This window comes from Natator depressus, chromosome 5 (genome assembly GCF_965152275.1).
Source record: "Natator depressus isolate rNatDep1 chromosome 5, rNatDep2.hap1, whole genome shotgun sequence".
Lineage (NCBI taxonomy): Eukaryota > Metazoa > Chordata > Testudines > Cheloniidae > Natator > Natator depressus.
This window is the reverse complement of record NC_134238.1, coordinates 94,205,250-94,226,768: the sequence shown is the minus strand read 5'-3', so window position 1 is coordinate 94,226,768 and position 21,519 is coordinate 94,205,250. Positions and strand designations below refer to the sequence as shown.

General features: G+C 39.9%; 1 protein-coding gene across 1 annotated transcript; it reads right to left on the bottom strand.

Annotated features, from left to right (window-relative positions):
- Nucleotides 1–672: 672 nt before the first annotated feature.
- On the bottom strand, nt 673–18,586 carry RFK (riboflavin kinase). The gene is made up of 4 exons (XM_074953226.1): nt 17,957–18,586; nt 11,415–11,566; nt 8,473–8,575; nt 673–4,794 (listed from the first exon to the last, which is right to left on the bottom strand). The coding sequence occupies exons 1-4, from the start codon at nt 18,036–18,038 to the stop codon at nt 4,664–4,666; spliced, it is 468 nt and encodes a 155-aa protein (XP_074809327.1). The 5' UTR covers nt 18,039–18,586; the 3' UTR covers nt 673–4,663.
- Nucleotides 18,587–21,519: the final 2,933 nt, after the last annotated feature.

Here is a 21,519-nt window from a genome sequence, read left to right as displayed (position 1 = left end):
ACTCTCCTAGGCCACTTAAGCACTTTGAAAAGTTTAAAATACCACCCAAATGATCAGTTCTGGCATATTTTGATTTGTAAAAGAACTGAGCTGCTTTCTAGATGTGGTTTTGAAGTGCCCCATCTTCCTTCAACTAAAATAATTTGAATCCTGAATTGTTTGTTTTGTAACAGGATGCTGATCACCACAACCATGTTTGTTTTAGTGCTTCTAAATTTCAGATTAACCCCTTTGAATGTTTTTAAAAAAAAATCAAAACTAGATGGTAAATGTGGCAGACACTGAAAAGCATCACTGAAAGCAAAAGGTAGTCTCTGGTTTTAAAAGGGCTCTCTCTCTCAATAGAACCTACAGTCCCTAGATGAGGGATCAGGGCACTATTGTAGTAGGCAATGATTTAAATACATAAAATAAAGGACTAAACTCTATTAATGTTATCTAGCAATCTGGAAAAAAACCTGTAATTAAGCCATCACTTGTTCAGTTTTCACTAGTGAAAGAGACATTGTTGTCATCCATTTAAAAAAGAAACAGCAAACATCAATTTTGATTTACATCAATGTGAAAAAGGGTAAGATTTGACCAAGTGATTTTTTACTAGGTTTTCATTAAATATAATCTGTTCTTGTGGAAATACTATCCAGGAAGTAATATTAGCTTCAGGTGAGTACAGTGTTAGTTACACAACATGGCAATAAATCCTAGACAATAGAAATTCTGTGAATAAATAAAACCTAGTCCCAAGAATTTATGACGACAGGGATGGGTAGAAAGTGAAGATATATAATTTGCCAAATACTGTAGTAGGAAGACTTGCTAATAAAAGGTGACTTTACATGTTGTTGTGGAGTCTGCAGGGGCTCTTAGAAAACAGCCTGGAATTTTAATAAACCTTTGGTGCAAGATTCCAAAGCACATGAGTCTGCAGTTAGCATGGTAGCTGTACCAATCGCCATATGTACAACCTCACTTCTAAGCAGTGTGAACAGGATTTTTCTTCCTTTTGTACAATCTCATTGCCCTCAACACAAAAAATAGGTAGGGCACTTTCATGACAAGAAAGAGTGAAGTCTGCTGTCTGCAAAGGAGTCAACTGAAGTAATACAAAACCCAACTTTAACAAGTTGATTTTATATATGTAACACACACACACATCCATACTAGAAATTACTAGTCACCAGTGGTTCTCAATGTTGAACATTAACTACATAAGCAATTGTTAGTTACTAACTTAAATCAGGCAGAAAGAATCAAGCAGTTATTGCACTTTATTCAAAGTTTTCAACATGTGCTAAAAATGTACACATTTTGCACTAAGCTAACAATACCAATTTTATCCTACCTAAAAGCTACTGTTCGGGTTTTTTTTTCCTTTTGAAGAAAAAAACAAAACGTATATTGACTGGTCCCTACACTAGACCAAAGTTTATTCAAAGACAGCAGTAGATTTCAGAAAGACACTAACTCATATTTGGCCCAAAATGTAAACTGTGAGAAAGTATTTTGACGGTTCTTTTAAAATTCTAAAACATTTTTAAAAAGCCATTTCCCTTGCAATGTTTGTAATCCAACTATTGCAGCACTGGGAAATTGAAAGTGAAAACCACTGAACAAAGTTTTCATTGCAGAAGCTGAAAGAAAGGCAAGTAAACAAGCAGCATAATTAGTGAACAGTTGACAATGTTTTCAGAACATGCCAACCAATATGTAAAAATTATTTATACCGAGCAAGACTTTTCACCTGAAAACATGAGACAAACAGGAATATAACTGTTACCCAGCTACAGTTCCTTTTTTAAAAGTTAGCTTAGATGTTGTAACAGTAGCATAAGCAAATACAAGATTTGTACTTTTATATTAGAATATAGTACAAAAATATAACTGTTCATAAAGCTTCTGCTGTACTAAGTTATATCAAACTTAAATAACTGATATCCAGCAAGTACATAACAAAACACAAGGGCAGAGAGATACTTTGAGACACATTTATGCTCTCAAAAACCAACCTCAAGACACTACTCTATATAAATCAGTCTCACTTCCAGTTGTTTTATATAATTAGCAGTTCAAGTTCTCTCTGCTCAGTGCAATGGTTATACATTGTGAAATGATTCTTGGACATTAGTGTTCGTTACCAGTTATGAACAATTGTACTCAAATGTTTTAAGGCACCTTTGTTTCCTAAAATGGTAAACAATTCCTCAACTGACACATGAAATCATTAGCAAAAAGTTTACAACAGTTTATTTTTAAAACCCTAAACTAACAGATTTACTTTTCAATACGACACCTTTTTCTTAATAGTATATATAACTGCTATTTTGTTCCCCCAGGAAAGAAAGGGGGAATGTGAAATATCAGAATTAACTGGACATCTTCATGCAAGAAGAAAATCCTCCCTTCACTCCTTCATTTGAATTAAAATGTATCCCTAACAGATACCCTTCCTTCCAACTTACAAGTTGGAATTGTTGTGCAGAGTGTAAAAAGACAGCTTACACTGAGTCTTATAGTAAAATGCCACTCACATTAACCATTCTTTCTCAACAGTATTTTCTACTGCATGTGATTTCTCCCAACTTTGAACAGAAGGCAAATGAGAAATTCTGAAACTTCTTTGGAAAATTCCAGACAGCAGTTATGTCAAGAATTTTCAGTGTGCACTCTGAAAAGATAACAAGGACCAGCTCAAGTACTATTTACTCTGAAAAGTGGTTATGTAACCACACTTCCCTCCTCAACTGATTTAGATTCTTTCCTCTTTCATATCAACAGGACTGTTAAGTTCCAGTTGCAAGATCTTTAATTGGTGATATGCAAATCAAAGAATTCAATTTCATTCTCATGGCAAGATCCTCACAACTGCTCTGGTCTCTTTACACTGCGTGAGAGAGCCAGAGAAGCACAAACGGAACCTAGAAGCCCGTATTCAGAGAAGTAAGGATTCCCAGCACAGGAACTGAGGAAGACAGCTCTAAGTCTGACTTCTGAGAACCCCATAAGCCCTGAAATAAAAGGCATGCTGGGGATGGGGTGTGTCGAAGCAGGGGTTACAGCACACAGCACTGCAGAGATTCTGGACAACACTGCAGTGCACAGGGCAGTCCTCGGTGACAGCTGTATATTACAGGCCCTCAGCACACTAACTTACGTGAAGCATCATTCTAGGCCCAAGGAGCAGCCCAGGATCAGGAATGCAAAACCCCCAGGTTGCGACTCCAGAATGAATTTGCATGGCTAGTAGTTAGAAGGGACAAAATCACATATTTGTAAAAGAAGCAGATTTGATCTGGAATCAGACTAGAAATATGGAGCCCCATTTTTATAGAATCTGCTTGGAGTACAACCACAGTTTAGATAACATGGCATTTGTATGCATGTTTATGTCTTGTATGGCAAGAGAAACCATAATTATTTACTTTTTACTGAAATGTTTATATTTTGAATTTATCCTCTTCACATAGTGTCCCAAAAGCGGCTTTGGTTTTTTCTTCACATAGCGATTGATAGTGTGCTTAATCATTGGCACCACGCAAGCTGCATTTGGTACAGGACCCAAGGAAAGGGTAAGACATAAAAATGGCTTAACTTCCCAGTCCTCAAGTCAACTGGGGTGGGTTTTGTTCACAACATAATGTAAAGAACAGCCTCAGTGTTGCTCTTGGTTATGTCCAGCTGCAACAGCCCCTAAAGTACCATTGCAGCAGCTGTCAATAGCCAACGCTCAATTGCTCTGGTCCCTTTTCCCATCCTAGGGGGCTACAAGGGCACAGGTCTCGCTACAGTGGCTCCACATCATTTGAGGATCTCTTGCACTAAGGACGGTTTTCAATCTGCTTTGCAATATCAGAGTTACACAAATTTAATTTAGTAACCTAGATCTAGTGTCTTTAAATTACTTTAAATTTAGTGAGCTGTTATTCTAAAATGAAATCAGCCAACCCACAATTTGGCACGATGGGATTTATATGTATTTTTTAAAATAAACAAAAGCATCCATTTTAGGATTCAGGCAACCCTTAAAATAGGGAGCATGTCACTAAAATGGAAGACAGTGCAATTATTTTACTCTAGTGATAATCTCTTCAAATAAAATAATAAATAATTTCAATTAATGCCAGTTTCAAGTGTAATATATGCCTACTAAAATATATCAAAAATATATCTCTACAGTATGCTATTCTTGCTACAGATGTTTTCCACATCACAGACAAACCTGTAGCATGATCACTATTGGTATTTTCTAAATTAGTGGCTGAAGTCCAGATATAAGGAAAATGTAAAAACAACTGGAAGGCAGTAATGACTGTCCACTCTAATCTCATCACAAAGTCTTTTGTCTGTAGCCAATATGTACACACCATTAATAGACAAAAAGACACTAATAACTTTGGTTTTGAGTTTCATATGACCAGACCTGTGAACAATTTAACATGCTGAATCACAATGTTGATTTTTAAGAAGAATTTAACATTACTTTCTACTCCCTTGCATGACAGATTTAATAATACATTAGTTCAAACAAAGAAGCCTAACACAGCTGTTTTACAGTGTTTTGTTCACACACAGATTTCACTTAACTAACCAGATACAACAGCTGAATACTAATGAGAGCAGACCAAAGACAAGAGTACAATAAAAATAAGTGTACAAATGACTTTGTTTAATGGCCATTTACTAGTTTGCTTTCTGGCATGTGGAAGAAGTTGTCTTCTTTGAGTTTCAGGTGTTCTGGTAAGTCTAGTTTTCTATTAGCCTCTTCAACGTCATCTTGAATTGCTGAAATAAGTGCATCTGCAAAAGGAAAGTTTACATTTTATATTTTTTAAAAAATTCAGACCAAATACTAAACCATACAATATTGAGAGAGAGTGCATATGACCCAGAAAAAACAGACTGCTATCAGTAAACAGCTCAGGTTCAGAGATAATGTACTTTTTAGAGCTGCGCAGAGGATGGAAATCCCATATCACAAAGTATTTTGAGATTTGGTTTTGTTACTATTCAGAAAACCCAAAATTTTCAGAATTGCCCATGAAAGAGTTCCCAAAAAGTTCCATTTCAGCTCAAAACATTTTGATTTTGACTATTTTATTCTAATGTACAATAGAAAAAAAAAACTGGGAAAGTTCAAACAAAAAATGTTGAAACAGGATGTTATCAGCATGATTGTAATTCTCCCTTCTCCCAGTTTTTCCTCAAATAAAACTTCCACAAAATGAACGGTTTCATAAAATGTTTCATTTTCAGTGGAAATGCATTTTCAAATGAAAAATGGTCCCACCTAAGTTTTTCCAACCAGCTCTAGTGGTAATCATTCATTTCTTACTTAGAATTTTAAACCTACTCTTTCTAAATTGAAAAAGAAAAGTGTAGACTTACTACATATTTCATTAGAAGTGTTTGAATTCTTTATACTAGATTCTTTTAAAAACTATGTCTTACTGTAGATGTAAGATTCAGGGCCAATTGGGGGGGGAGGGGTGCGGCGGGGGGCCATTTCACTGTAGCGCTGCAAATTTAAGCAAATAAGAGATGTGATACGGTAAGACAATTTTTTTGTTAACTGATATAGATTTTGTCACATAAGAGTTACATTTTCATTAATATTTATGAACATTTTATATCAGTTCTGATAGCACAAGATTAGACAGTGATGAACGTGTCCTCTCAGATCAGCTGATTATATAAACAAACCACTACTAGTGGTTGGTGCTGGATCAAATGCGTGTTGAAAGGTAGAGAATTGTTACATTTTAGTGTCTTTATAGTTTTACATCTAGTTGACTAAGGAATTATTTATGTGTGAGAATTCCTCATTATTATCTTCATATGGTAGCTAAAAGAGGTGACTGGTTGGTTGAGCCCTAGCTTGACCATCATCACAGGCTTTCGTAGTCTACAGGCCCAGATTCCAGGTGAAAATTTGTGAGGACAATCTTGTACAGTGAGTTTTGAGAGGATTCACGTTTGAAATTTTTGGACATTATCCCTCTGTCTGTACCCATGTCTGTGTTTACTATATATATCATCCCTTTGTCTTCAGCTCAGCCTGTTACATTACATCTGCGTGCTTGAGTTTTGATTCAGTGATAAGGATAATAACCTGTCTGACTGTTTCATTTTGTGTTCTTAAGTAGTATTCCTTCATTTTAAGTCTTTTCAGCATTTGTGTACATGTTTACAGCAGAAGATTTCAAGTGTAGATAAGCTACTTATTTACAGCAGAATATTTCAAGTGTGGATAGGCTACATATTGACCAGAAAGATCACTATTAAGAGGAGATTTGAAAGTGGTGCGAGCAAGAGACGGCGAAAACAACTGAGTGAAGCAGCAGCTAAGAGCTCAAAGCCAATAACTTCATTTCTCAAACTACTGGAAAACACACCTTACCCAACAAACAATGCTACAGATAATGAAAACTCCGCAACTGCAACAGGTGACATTTCAATGCCAATACTGGATCATGAGGACAATAGTCAAGAAGGAGATGTGCCAATAGTAACAGATGCAGCAGAAGATCCTGTGTACGATTAAGAAACCCAACAGCAACAGGAAGATGTAGATCTTACGCAGAAAGAGCAATTCATGAGTACTACAGGTTTGACACTGACTGACATTGGAATTATTGTCAAGAGCAATGCTACCCAAATGCCATCTTTTCTTCAAATTAGTTGTTTTGAAATTCCAAGTAACATTCCATGAATTGCTGATAATCATGCTTTCCATACTCATCTGCTGACAAAAACTCTTCCAAATGGTGAGACCTACACAGGTGATTGGTTATGCTGGAGTACGGAAAAACAATCTCTGTACTGTGCACCCTGCTTCATTTTGAACAAAAGTGCTCCAAATGCATCAGTTCTCTGATCAATCAGGATGGAGCATCAACAGAGGTTGGAGGAAGTTGAAAGACAGATACCATCACATGAGAGTTCAACATCAGTTAGAAATCTCAAGAGGCAGATGTTGAGCAAACATTAACAGTTACATTGTTAAAAGAAAGCGAATGCCAAAGACTAGCTAGCCAGCCAGCCAGGCACCCAGTCACCCTTACCGTACACTGGAGCAGAGAGATTACAACTTTCCCTAATGAGAACACGAATTAAAACTTCAAGTATTTGGATGCATGTTACAGATACCACTCTCTCCTTCTTACAAGGTGTGCCCTTTTCTTGCTTCATTATAATGAAGAAGGACTACATGAAGGTGCTTTTCTTCCCTTTTTTAAAAAAAAAATCTTACAATAAAATCTTGTTTTTCCAGGGTTTTTTCCTCGAAGTTTCTTTGGAGGATCCAATAAAATTGGCTCAGAACTGTCTCAGCTCTTAACTGAACAGATGAGAATACGTATCTTTAACAAAGATCTTTACTTCTCTTTGCTGAGCACTGGAGTCAAATGTGTGTTAAAAGAAACAGAATAAAAAATATCCTTTCCTCTGTCATTTTTAAAATTTAATGTTGTTGGTACATGTAAACCCTTAATCTGAAAATCATGTACATCTGGAAGCAGTGCTGCATTATTGTCTTTAATGTCATTACCAAAACTAGGAGCATCTAAGGATTTCTGCACTAAAAGAAACAGTTTTCCAGGCCAGAAGGGACTAAAAAACCAACAGAATATCACCCCATCATTTCTGTATCAATCCCATAATTTCTGGTTCATGAAGACAAACCCTATTATCTGTAAACCTGTCCAGATTATGCACAATCTGGCACAAGACACATCTAATGGGTGTTGCGAATAATTACTTCCAAGACTTCTCCCTCAGGTACTGTGCAGCAATGATAACAGGAGGAACAAATAGTAAAAAGCCCCTGCTGAAATGACACCAAAGTGAGATATCACCATTACCTCCACTGTATTCTGAAGAGGAGTAAAACTAAAATGTGAAGCCTCTCCATTTGTCACAAGAATCAATCGCACAAAGGGTTGGAATCTACCACCTGCTGATATATCAGATTTGCAACTCCCATAACATAGGAGGTTCCATGGCAAGTTCTGTATTGGAAGAGCCAGACCAAAGAATGAGGATTCTGTTAGGACTGCCACTTTTGAATAATCAGTTTAGATTTTGTGAAGGAGCTGTTCTTCAACAGCTCAGATTCAGAGAGACTAAGGTTCCGGGAGTGACATCACCATGGTAACCCAAAAAAGAATAATTCAGCCAGGAAACAGATGTGCAAGGTGACACAGCTTGCAAGTATATCTTTTTTTCTGTATTTCTCAATATTCCTTAATTCTTTTTTTAATATCAGAAAAGTAAAGCCCTCTTTGTTGCATTCAACCTATCATAGCAAGCGAAGACCATATTTATGGTTTAAATGATCCACTTCCAAAAGCAGATTTACTTAATTATCAAAAGTGAAACGGAACACAGGAGGAAGGCAAATCTCTGGTGGCAGTGAACTGCATAAATCAAGGTCAGGCTAAAAATCTTCAAAAACAAAACAAAAGCCTTGATACTTACCTAAGGAATCAAAGTTTTTTTCTGGTCTGATGTACCCAATAATGACTATACTAAGAATTTCACCATAAAAGTCTTCTTTGAATGTGTGGATGATGTGCGTTTCCTAAAGAAAAAGAAAAAAAATCGGATAGTTATTTTTGTTTTCTCTGTTTCTCAAGATTAGCCCAAGTTACTGTTACCAACTACAAGACAGGAAAAAAACCTGTTTTATCCCTGCCCCACATCTTAATAAAGTTCAGTAACTTAATTTAACATTTATTATGCATGTTTAAGAAACATGACAGAAAACTGTTAAAGTAAACTGAGCATCTTTGAAGCTTCAGTAAGCATGACAAGAGTCTCAACCATTAATTTCATGCTACTATGTCCAAAGAACTACAGTACATCTCCGTGGAGTGGAAAATACAGCAGGCAGGCATAAGAACACAGCACATGAAAAGATGGGAGTTGTCTTACCAATTGGGGGGTCAGTGCTAACAAGCCAATTCAATTAAGGTGGAAGTGGCTTATTCTCAACAACTGACAAGAAGGGGTGAATACCAAGGGAGGGGAAATCACTTTTGTGGTGCTAATGAAGCCAATGCAATTAAGGTGGCCCATTTCAAACAGTTGACAAGAAGGTGTGAGTATCAGCAGAGGAAAATTCCTTTTTGTAGTGACCCATCTAGTCTTTATTCAGGCCTAATTTGATGGTGTCCAGGTTGCGAATTAATTCCAGTTCTGCAGTTTCTCACTGGAGTCTGTTTTTGAAGGTTTTCTGTTGAAGAATTGCCACTTTTAAGTCTGTTATTGAGTGTCCAGGGAAATTGAAGTGTTCTCCTACTGGTTTCTGAATGTTATAATTCTTGATGTCTCATTCTGTGTCCATTTATTCTTTTACGTAGAGACTATCCAGTTTGGCCAATGTACATGGCAGAGGAGTGGCTTTTAGTCCACGAAAGCTTATGCCCAAATAAATTTGTTAGTCTCTCAGGTGCCACAAGGACTCTTCGTTGTTTTTGCTGATACAGATTAACAGGGCTATCACTCTGAAATCTTAAATGTATAGAGTACCTCACGATACCGTTAGTATTTATGACTGAACTTAATGTTTCTTGAATCAAAGAAGCACATGCAACTAAATGAGGACCTAGCTGAAATAGCTAACAAGCATAACAATTTGAACGAAGCACTTCATTTCTCAAGCAAAATCCTCATTCAGTTATGTCACTGAAAGTGGTCCTAATCTGCATTTCATCAACACACTAAATCCATTGTCCAAATCTAATTAAAGGAAATGTATAGCTAAGCATCATCATAAGACATGCCAGATACAAATGACCCATAAGCTCCTTGAGTACCTTCATGTACATGTAAATCAAAAGAGACAAAACTGAAATTACTGGGTCACAGACATTCTGCACAAATTTCCATTCCTATTAAAGTTAATTTAGAAGAATATTATGGGTAAGAGTTTGAACTTTCACAAACTGCAGCAGCTACAGTGTTTTAGCAGGTGAAGCTAGGTGTACTAGCAACAAATGTACTCAACAACTGTATTTGTCTTTGCTCACCAAATATGGTTTTATTTCAAGTTACTCCTACCCTCTGCATACTCCTGCAAGTGTACTATAGGGCTCTACTGTTTTACTGCAAAAGCTTTTAAAATACCACTGTTCTTACTGTGCTTGAAGGTTAATTTTTTTTTTAACTGGTTAGTGTGAGAAATTTCTTAAGGTGTTTTGCTCTTCAAGAGCAGGAATCCTACATTTATGAAATTTTTAAGAATAGGAAAATTACTTATGTTTTGATTTTTTTACCATCATTGTCAGAATTCCGACTACCCACCCATTTCATATCAGGTTTCAGGATTCTAACGTAGTAAACTGCCATCTAGCTTTGTATTTCCATCTTTGAAATAGTTTCTGGAATTCTGAAGAAATCGTGTGTTATTTGAGAAGCAGATTTTAGGGATGCTTTTGCTTCTTGCACATTTGGGAACTGAATGAAGATTCTAGAGAGAGATGAAAGAGTAGCAGCTGGAATAAAACTTAGAACAGGGGCTCATGCCTAACTGCCTGTGATTTCAGAATGCCTAAAATGTGACTAGTTTTGCTGGTTCAGGCTAAGAAGCCAGGACCCAAGAGAAAAAAAATCCTACACAGATGATGGTATAATTAGCAGGCATGAGACTTTGTTCTTGATAATATTTGAATTCATTTTTAGTTTATTATACTGATTCTGCATAAGAGGCCATAATATAACATATATGGATTCCATTACTGATCAGAGAACATACTGGAAGAACAATACCAATTATGTAGAAAAAAATCTATTAAGCCATACTAATTTTTCTTTTATTTTGAAGTGCAGTTATACTCTGAAAATTAACAGATATCATTAGGCTCTTACTCATTTATCCTATTTCCATGTCTTTTATAATCAATGTGATCAATTTACTATTTAAGCTTACATTTATTTTAACTGGCAGCATCAGAATTTATCAATTTAATTGATGATGCAAGAGGTAAACAGGAACATGTCTTATTTTTCTATGGCTGCATGGACTCTGTCTACTAAAAAGAAAAGGAGTACTTGTGGCACCTTAGAGACTAACCAATTTATTTCAGCATAAGCTTTCGTGAGCTACAGATGCATCCGATGAAGTGAGCTATAGCTCACGAAAGCTTATGCTCAAATAAATTGGTTAGTCTCTAAGGTGCCATAAGTCCTCCTTTTCTTTTTGCGAATACAGACTAACATGGCTGCTACTCTGAAATCTGTCTACTAAGAGACTCTCCTCTCAGTATGTAAATATAAGACAAGTGCCACTTTTATGACTGGAAATGCAATATCTAAATGCCATTCATTCAGTTTATGGAGCAACTCCTGCTCCTCTTACTCAAGCCAGTAGTCTAGTTAGTTTATTATAGCCAAAATACCACATAAAGCAGAATTCTTACCACTGATTTCTTTACATTCTTGTAGTACGGGTTCCAACCTATACTCAAAACCATTTTATGCACATCTCCATTTCCAACACAGGCCCATCCATAGTATATACCAGTAGAAATATCTGATGGAAAGCTTTCGACAACTTGCTCAGAAAAGTTAGCTGCAAAATCGAAAAAAGTGTATATTATATAAATTAAGTGCTCCATAGTACAGTAAAACAGCTTAAAATATACTAAAAACTTAACTCCACTCATATCATTTGATATTAATGACACAATGCTCCACTTAATACAAGAATAAGCAATAGGAAAAAAGAGCTTCATAGCCAATTAGCACACTGGCTTTGTGAGATATCCAAGATACCACAGAGTTAGCAGATCTATGTAAAACATAGTTCCAAGTTATTGTGTAAAAATGACCTTATATACACCAACCAACCAGGCTGAATTAAATGCTTTAGCACAATCAGGGAACCTGGCCATAGTCCCATCTGCACTACAAACAGAAGCCAAATTGTAATGCTGTCAGGATACAGCTACGTTAAAAGACACAAACACACACACACAAATCATTAAAGTGAAATTAAGACCACAGGTACCTATCAGTGGCTTGAATGTATACTGCCTTTCAAAATGATTAGTTAAAAAGAACTCAGATGTTATAAGACCAAGAAACAGCTTAAGACTGCACTTATAAAACGAATCACCAAGCTACTTTAAAGGAATACTCTGACCTCTACAAACAATCCTATTCTCTCCAACTTTTCCATCCCTGAAGATCTCTTAATAAAGAGGTGTCAACACTCATTTAGGCTGAGTGTTACTGTGTGTGGTGGTGCGTTACTCAAGCCTGCCTCAGAGTCGGCGTTGCACAGTTTCACATAAGCCATGCCCAATATACACCACTTCCACACTGGTAAAGCAGCGACCTCTGTTTGGTGCTGGGGATTCTGGGGGTATATCCCAGGGTTCTTAGCACCTCACCAAGTGGAACCGCTCTAAAAATTGGCTTGTGATATATGGTGGGAGAACTCATCTCCTTCCTAAACTCCTGTGCAGAAGTATTTTAGCCTGCCATGTTTAGCTGAGGCACTTCCTCCTCTACACACTCCTCACCTCTGTCCACTCGAACCGGGGGACAAGCCATGGATTCATTAGATGAGCTACTCCTGTTTGCAGGAGAGTTATTTATGCAGTGAAGTGGACATTTGGTGAGTTGCTGGATGGCCTTTTGGAAGCACTTTGAGAGATGCAGACTGTGGCAGGACTATGAAGCCAATTCATTCATCGCAGAATGGACAGACATGATGAATGCTGCAATTGCTGCAGATTCCCCATGTGTAGACCAGCACTTCTGGTGCAAAAGAACTAGCACAGTGTGATGAGATCACATTGTCTTGGAGACCTGTGATGACCTGCAGAGGCTCCAGAAACAGACCTCCATGGAATTCTGAAGTTGTCCCAACCCTCCAGCACCAGATCACTCAATTGAGGGAGTCCGTACCAACAGAAGCAGGTTGTAATAGTCCTTGGGAAGCTTTCTACCCCCCACTCTTAACGGTCATTGCAAAGCAGTTCAGTGTTGGCAAGTCACCTGTCGGATTTGTAGTAGTAGAGATCTGTGAGTTAATTAACATTGTAATTTACCAGTGAGCGGTGGACATTAGAAGTGTGCCTGAAATAAATAGCGAGCTTTCAGATAATGTTGTTCCCAAACTGCACTGCAGCCATTGATGGCACACCTGTGCCCGTACTTTGCTTGCCATAAAAAGTAAGAAAAAATGTCACCTGCAAAGAGTACTGCTCCCTGACTTTGCAGGCCTTCGTTAATCAAAGAGACAGGTCCATGAGGAGGAAGAGGACACTGTCTAGAAGATCTCTTGGTTTCAGCCTTCGGCCAAAGCTAAGCACACTCCATTGCATACACCATCCTCCACAGTGATAGTTTTATTGGTCATAACCCAGAAATCCTTCCCTCTTAGAACAAAAATTATCCCATGAAAACAAATATGGCAGACAGCACTTACAATGTTACAGATCCAAAATCTGGCCCTACACATCTCCTTCTCCAGGCTGTCCCACACGTCCATCCCCAAATAAGTTCTTGGAATATGGACCCAGGATGTTCAACAGCCAATCTGGCCGAGTGAGCTGAACTGGGGCTTTCAGTTCTGTGGTCTGTTCCTGGTATCCATCATGGCCCCATTCGCTGCCGTCCCTGCATCCCTTCCTCCAGTCTGATAATAAGACCATCTAGATTCAGAAGGATGTCCTAGGAAAGAGTGGGCTCTTCAGTAGCAAGTGCCTAGTCCAACTCCTCATAGAATGAGTATTTAGATGTAGAGGGCGTATTGCCTATCTGCTGTTTCCATCTTTGCCCTTGCAAATACAGCTGCTTCAGGTGCCTGGTATGCTCCCTACACTGGACACCAGTCTGGCAGACACTCACTTCTGCCAGACTCAACATAATCTTAACAGTGGATATTTCTGGAGCTCCTGCTAAAATGATGGTCCTGAGTGTACACACCAGTGTACACACCAGAAGTTAACTAGAACCTCACTGTGCTCCTCTGGCCAGCTAGTGGCATGCTGGAGGTAAGCCATCTTCTATGCTGTTTGGCATAGCTAGTCTGAGCTTTGCAAAAACTGGAGCAGCACATGTGTAAACTGAGGATTAATATCATAGTACAGCAATGTGAACTGCCAGTAGCTTCTCATACATAGAGGGAAAGTAGGAAATGAGTAAGTAGAACGGCCGGAATATACAGCTATAGAGAATTGTGAGAATGGTAGGGGAGGACTACCTAGACTCAAAGTCAGGTACCCGTGCCTTTGTTACCTTCACACTGCAAAGTAGGCAGGTCACAGGTCAACGTGCGATCTGACCCATACCCCAGTGGAGTAAGCCAACTCCAGACACATCTAAAGGCTTGGAGTGTGGATGAGAGAGGATTTGGGCAAATACCACACAGGGAAATCTGCAGTGTAGACGTGCCATTAAAGAAGTTCAAATTTTGTGTTTATTATCTGGTCTGGGATATGAATTCAGGACTTCAAAGACTTCCTTCACTACATTCCCTGATATCAGTGGGAGATTTGGATAGAAATCAAGATCAAGTGTAACTAATTTATCCCGTACTTTATTGTCACAAAAAATATTACTCAGGGCTCGTCCTGAGTTGATTTGTTTAAATTAAATCAGTCCAGTTAAACCAGTGCAACGTGTGCTGACTATTCACGTAACTCAAATTATATAGCTTAGATCAGATTTCCCCTGTAGTGTAGACAAGGCCTAAGATATAATGACAGCTTTTTAAGGAAGCTTGAAAAATGCCTATCCTCACTACACGTAACTAGAAAAGGAGTACTTGTGGCACCTTAGAGACTAACCAATTTATTTGAGCATAAGCTTTCGTGAGCTACAGCTCACTTCATCGGATGCACGTAACTGAAATGCAAATGGCTGCTCAAATTTCAGTATTTTGCTAATCTGATAACCAGAATATGAAACTAGTTAGAATAATTTGTGTTCATGGTTAATTTCTATTTCCATTGTGTATTTCACTCCATTTGTTCAAGGTAAACAACACAAATTAGTACACTGAATGATTTTAACCTGACAGGATATTCAGTGTACAGCTTAATATTTTAAAGAGACAGCCTGAAACACTTACCAGAATGCTTCTGTGAAACTGCTTTTGGTATTTCTAGCATTATGTCCTAAGTCTGTGCTTTAGGAGTGACACGGATATACAGTAAAAGCACAAAGTTGTTATTCTTGGCTAAATGAACTCGACTGATTTCTGTGATGCAAATTTTTTAGTTACTGATTGAGACCAAAACATCAATTTAATGTTTTCAAAACATGCAAGTATTGTTTGTTTGTTTGTACAGGACCAGCACTAAGCTAAACACTGGGATAGCCTTTTAGTAAGTTTAGGAACGCATAAAGCATTCTTTCAAGACCAATAAAAGTCACCAAATGAAATAAAAATGTTTATGGTGTTTAGCTTAAAGGATTTCCTAGTTTTATGTTACAAAAAAGAATAACCTCTTTTCCCCCAATACAGGAAAGATCTTACCAGCCCTAAAGCACGGCAATGGTAGAGACCCAGAAACTAAGGGCATGTCTACACTATGGGCGCAACACCAGCACAGCTGCAGCTGTGTAGATGAGTATAGTGTAGATGTTTCCTACAGTGGAAAAACTCCATCAATGAAGTAAGTAACCCAAGACCCCAAGCAGCTGTAGCTATGTCGATGGAAGAATCTACCCCGGGATTAGGTCAGCTTACCTGCAGCACTCAGGGTGTGAATTTTTCACACAAATTTCTACTAATTTGACATTTTAAAAGGGGGCATTTTGGATGCAAGCCTGTCACCAATTTGTGCTGGTACCTAATCATAGCATTAAGCTAGCATGGTGTGTGAATTTTTCACACCCCTGAGCAACATAGTTGTTTGATCTAAATTTTAAGTGCAGACCATGGCTAAATCAGACAAATGATCACTGATTAACTGTAAAACTCCAACTCATCTGTTACAAATGAGGAGGCATTGCCCAGTGCTCTGCCTTATGTTTCTACAATAAAGAGATTAGTCAGCTTCCTTTTACCCGTACATAGTGACACACATAATAGTGTTGCATTTCTCCAATTCTACAGTTTTGCTTTCACAACACAACACATTTTTTCTTCTTGACAAGCTACTTCCATTAGCTTGTTACTGGGAAGTTACCTCCCTTTTTTGTGATAAAGAAAGGTTAACCAGAAAAGAAAAGCATCTTCCAAGTTGAAGAAATAGAACAGGGCCCCACAGATGATGTCTATTTTTATCCCTCACTATACATTTGAGTGTATGTGGGGTTCTTTTTGGGGGGGGGGGGGAGGATAGGAATAAGAACACATGAGGAGCCCTTGTTTAGGTACAAACTTTCCCCGCCCCCAGGAATTCTCTGTGTCAGAGTCGAAGTGATGGGAAGCTAGGGGTGAAATCCCAGTTCCATTTAAATCAAATAGCACCATGATATCATCCAAGCTTTCTGAGCAAGCTATTTTGCAACTCCTCCTTACCTACACACATGCACTCATCCCAATCTCTATAGAAAACACCTTCCTTCCATCCCACAAATCCTGCAACTAGGACAACACTTTTAAAAAAGCAAGATATACACAGAAATTTCTACTAATTTGACATTTTAAAAGGGGGCATTTTGGATGCAAGCCTGTCACCAATTTGTGCTGGTACCTAATCATAGCATTAAGCTAGCATGGTAATAGGGATCATGGAAACAAATAAAGCTGTACTCCTGAGTGAACCACAGATCTTCTATGGCAAATCCTAATCAACTCTAGGAAACTAGCCTGTTGCCAAAAAAAATGGTTAAAAAAGGATCCCCTTGAAGTGATACTCAGAACAGTTTAATTGCTATTAAGAAGATAATCCCTTTTCATCATATTACAGAAAGCATGCTTGACCTTGCCTACATAAAGGAAATTTTGCAGAACTTTCCACAGCTGCCAAGACTGGTTTAGTTTCTCCAGTATTCACAACACAAGATGCTTAGTGTCCACAGACACTATTTGTGATCAGCATTGGAAGTATTATCATTTAATTCTGTTTAAGGCACATTTAATCAACATGGAAATTAAAAATTGGTGGCATGTCTATGCCAGCTCTCCCAACGTTCCTAACGCAAGTGGAGCTAACCAGTGTTAGTAACTGTGGGAAATAGTCACAAGATTTCCCCACGGTAGACTGTAGACAGGCTGCCTTAGTTCACTCTAAACAAGGACTCTAAACATAAACAAGGACAGTGTTCAACACAGGTTCAGATGAAGTGGTGCTGTAGTGAATTCTTGTATTACTCAAGCCAAGGCAACACTACAGCTTTTGACAGGATAGTCAATGTCAGGTAGGGTTGGAATTTTTTTTGCACCATTTTTATACCAGCAGAAGCCCGAGAACAGACGCAGGCATATCAGTATAAAAACTCTTCTGCTGCCAAGAGCTTATTTAGCGTACAGTATAAGCTAAATCAGCCAATGCACTTTTTGACAGCATAAGCGGTCTCGACGCTAGGCAGTTCCTGGGTACACCTTCGCCGGCTCCGAAAGCGAGGTTGGTGACGGGGTGGGGTATTTTCAAGCACGGCCATTTCTGCGCTGCTCCCGCTTGGCGCTGCGTTTGCCCACCCACGCAGGGAGCGAACTGCCGGGCTCCCGCGCCGCGTGCGGCGCCATCACCGGGGCCTTGCGCCGACGGCGCCGCAGCGCCGGCAGCCCAGCCCCGCTCAGCGCTTTCCGGCGCACGCGCCGAGAGAAGCGATTCGCTTCCGGCCGCTCACAGGGCAAGTAGCGAGGGCGGCCGACAAGCCCGTCTTGCGACACCAGTGACCTCAGAATGGGGCGGGTCACTAACGTCAGGGTTACTTCCCCTCCGTAGCGGTCGCACACGGGTCCCCCCCCCACCGGAGCCTCGGCGCCCCCATGCCCCGCAGGTAAGGGGGGGGTGTCACAGCTCGGGGCGAATCCCCTAACACCCGCACTTACCGGTGGGGATGCCCAGCTCCTTGGAGCCTCTGCCGAAGCCCCTCACCACCTCCCCACGGCAAAAATAGGGCAGGTGCCTCATGGCCGCGGCAGAAGCAGACCGGCCGCCAGCGAAGGGTCGATGGGGGCAAGGACGACTAGCACGGGAACCGGCCCCAACGGCCACCGGCAGCGGTTCCCGCGCGCACGCCGCCTGAGCGCTGCTGCTCTTTCGTAGCGCGAGGAGGGCTGCCGGCGTGTCGACTCCCCGGCTTTGAATGAATTCTCAGACGCCGGTGCGGAAGGGGTGGGGAGGGGGCGGACACGAGCCGCGACCTACTGGAAGGTTCCAGTTTCTCCGCCGTGGAATCTTCCGGATTCGCTCCTGCTGGTGAATGGACTGGCCCAGCCGCGTGTGGGAGGGACGCCGCGCAGACTCATTAGCCCGCACGCATGCTCCCCTCCTCCCCCCAGGTGAGAGCGCCGGGTCCCCTCTGCCTCGGTGTCAGCAAGGAGGGAATGGGCCTCGCGCTAGCCTGGAGGCCTGGGGCCTCTCTGCCCTGGCGCGGCGCCTGGGGGAGGGGCCCTGGGCTAGCCCCGGAGCCCTTGTCAGGCTCCTACTCGTCTCTCGCCGCCGCTACCCTGAGCAGGCCGCGCCGAGGGACTCTTTCCGTCTGGCCGCCGTCCCCGCGCATGCCCTTCTCCCTGGAAGCGGGGCAGCGACGCGCCCCACGGGCGCTCAGCCGTGACGTTCAGCTGACTCCCCCGGCAGCGCAGCGGCGCCGAAGAGGCTTGGATGGGAAGGGGGATAATTGCACCATTGCCCCGCGGGACACTTCACTCAGCATTTTGAACCAGCTGCTCCAGCCCGAATCCAGATTCTCCAGCTCCAGAATCCCAGGCCAGTACCGCCTGCGTCTGGTACACGCACACAGAGGCCAGTTTGCTATGGTACTTCGCACTTCCCAGGCCTCATGTAACGGTCTCTAGGCTAGAAGCATTCACACCACCTCTGTGAAACAAGGCTATATCGTTGTCTACAATATTCAGAGGTGTAAACTGAAAAACAGAGTGGCTATATCTAAGGCTAAAGTCACACAGCAAGTCAGTGGCAAAACTGGGAAGAAAACTCAGATATTCTACCTCCCAGACCCATCTTTTAACCCAAAACTATTATTTCTTTTATGTATTAGTATTATTGAATTGAGTGTTTATTAGGATGGGTAGGATTATTTACAGAGGGGAAAACCAGGTATATCAAGATTGTGATTTGCCTATGGTCACCCAGAGTTTGTAGCAAAAGTATTGCAATCTGCTATTAATTCTTGTGCTTTAACTACAGGAACATTTTTGTTTCCTAATTTACATTTAGAAGCTTATAGCTAGATCATATCTTCATGACATTCTCAGCTTGTATACGTTTTTGTTCATTTATACCCAAGGGTCTCAAACTGATGGTGTATGTGGATGTGGGGACATGTATTAAAATGAATTAATTTCAGATGTCAGCAAAACACTCGGAAGAAGAGTGACTTATTAAAAGAAAACCACTCAAGCTCTCATTATAGTGGTACAGCAGCACCACTGTAGTTAAAATTAGATCTTGGCATTTGTTTAAAGATTAACCTTCCTGAGTAGGCAAAGTGACAAGCATGGTTGGATTTCTTTAAAAGTTGGTGTGCCCCAGCAGAGTAGGGTTAGTGATCCAAATTTGGAGTAATTTGTGCCGGGTGTAACCCTCTTCCCCCAGAGCCATTTTTAAAAAGAGTTTCTAGTTGGGAACATTGCACAGCCTTAGGGATCAAACTATTGATGAGCTATGGGTCAAAGTGGTCTCAGTCTGACAAGTTTTGCCCAAGGTAGTGTATGGCCCCTACTAAATCTTTAGGGGACCCAATTGAGCATAGTATTTAAGAAAAACGTACACTTTTTTACACTGCACATTCTCCAATACAGAAAAGTGAGTAGAGGTTTCCCTCACTACTATTTTCTGCTCTGTAAAGCTTGACTATTGTATCTGAACAGTTAGATTATTTTGAAATTCTCTGTGGCTCATGAAGGCTCTGTGAGCTCACCTTTCAATTAACTTACACCTAACTATATATTAATCAAAAGCCCCACAAAGGAGTCATGGCTGGCAGTTTTATTTTTTGGGGGGAGGAGGGAATAATGAAACTATTTGAGAAGGAAAACATTAGACATGCTTCCTGGGAGGGAAGGGATGTAGGGGATAGTGGAGAGGGGGATAAATGGAGATGGGAAGTTGGTGCTCAGAAACAGGCTGTGTAGCCTTACCCCCCACCACCACCACCACACACGCTTTAATATGGTCAACACAACCTATTTCTCCTTAACCTTGTTCTCTGAAATGGCTGAACTATTTTTGTTGTGCCTTTCCAAAAAATTCAGTGTGAGGCAGACACCCAGCATGGGAAACTTCATACTCCAATTTTTCAAGATGGCAAAGCTGTAAATCAGCTGAAAACAGTCCTAAAGTGGAAAGTGTTCAGTAGGCTGCCAGCTCTGCTTATTTTTCATAGCTAAGTTGTTTAGTACAGTCATCCTTCATCCAAGTGTTCTAAACGTTAATAGCTATCAGGATCCAAAAAAATGTACTAAAAGGATTTAGGACCCAGTTTAGCAAAGCACTTAAGCACATGCTTAATTTTCAGCATATCTGTAATCCTATTGAAGACAATGGCACTACTAACTTGATTAAAAGTAAGCACATGTTTCAGTGCTTTGCTGAATTGGGGCCACAGTTTGGCCCTTTTAAAGTTGTGTATTTGTCACTGATGGTTCTGATTATCTCTTAAACTTCATTTGGTGAAGTGAACTGTAGCTCACGAAAGCTTATGCTCAAATAAATTGGTTAGTCTCTAAGGTGCCACAAGTACTCCTTTTCTTTTTGCGAATACAGACTAATATGGCTGCTACTCTGAAACCTGTCATAAAAATACAATACTAACAATCTGAAGAAAAGAACATTTTTCAAATGAATTCAAAATAAACTGTATTCCTTGGTAATATGAAGTCTAGGAAATTAAAAAACAGCTTTACAAACAGGGTTTTAAAAATAGTCAGCTATGCACGCAACTACAGTGACTAAGCTCAAATGCTGTATTATATATTGAGGCACAAAATAAGTGAATACATAAGTGCATGTGTATTTTTAAAAACAATTCCCTAATTGATAAACATACATTTTCAGGCTTAACTAGATGACAGATAATCCAAACCTTCCTTTTTTTTTTGTTTCAGAAATATACTTGCCAAGTAGCTTTTAGGATCTCATTGCAGGACACTAGTTTTTATAGTCAGAAATGTCATTTGCTGAAAATGTTAGGGTTCGGGTTCCATTGCATACAATTTTCTAGATCCAACAATTGCCATATTTACCAGTACGAGTTAAAGTTAAGTTGCATGGCTTTTTTGAAGACCACTTTTGTGTTATACCAATAAAATAAAAACCAGCAGGATCTTATAAAAGAGAAAAAGGCAAAATACCACATTTATTGTGAATACAGAAAGTATCATAGTAAGCAGTTAGTTATAGCTATAACATTCCATTCAATCTCATATTT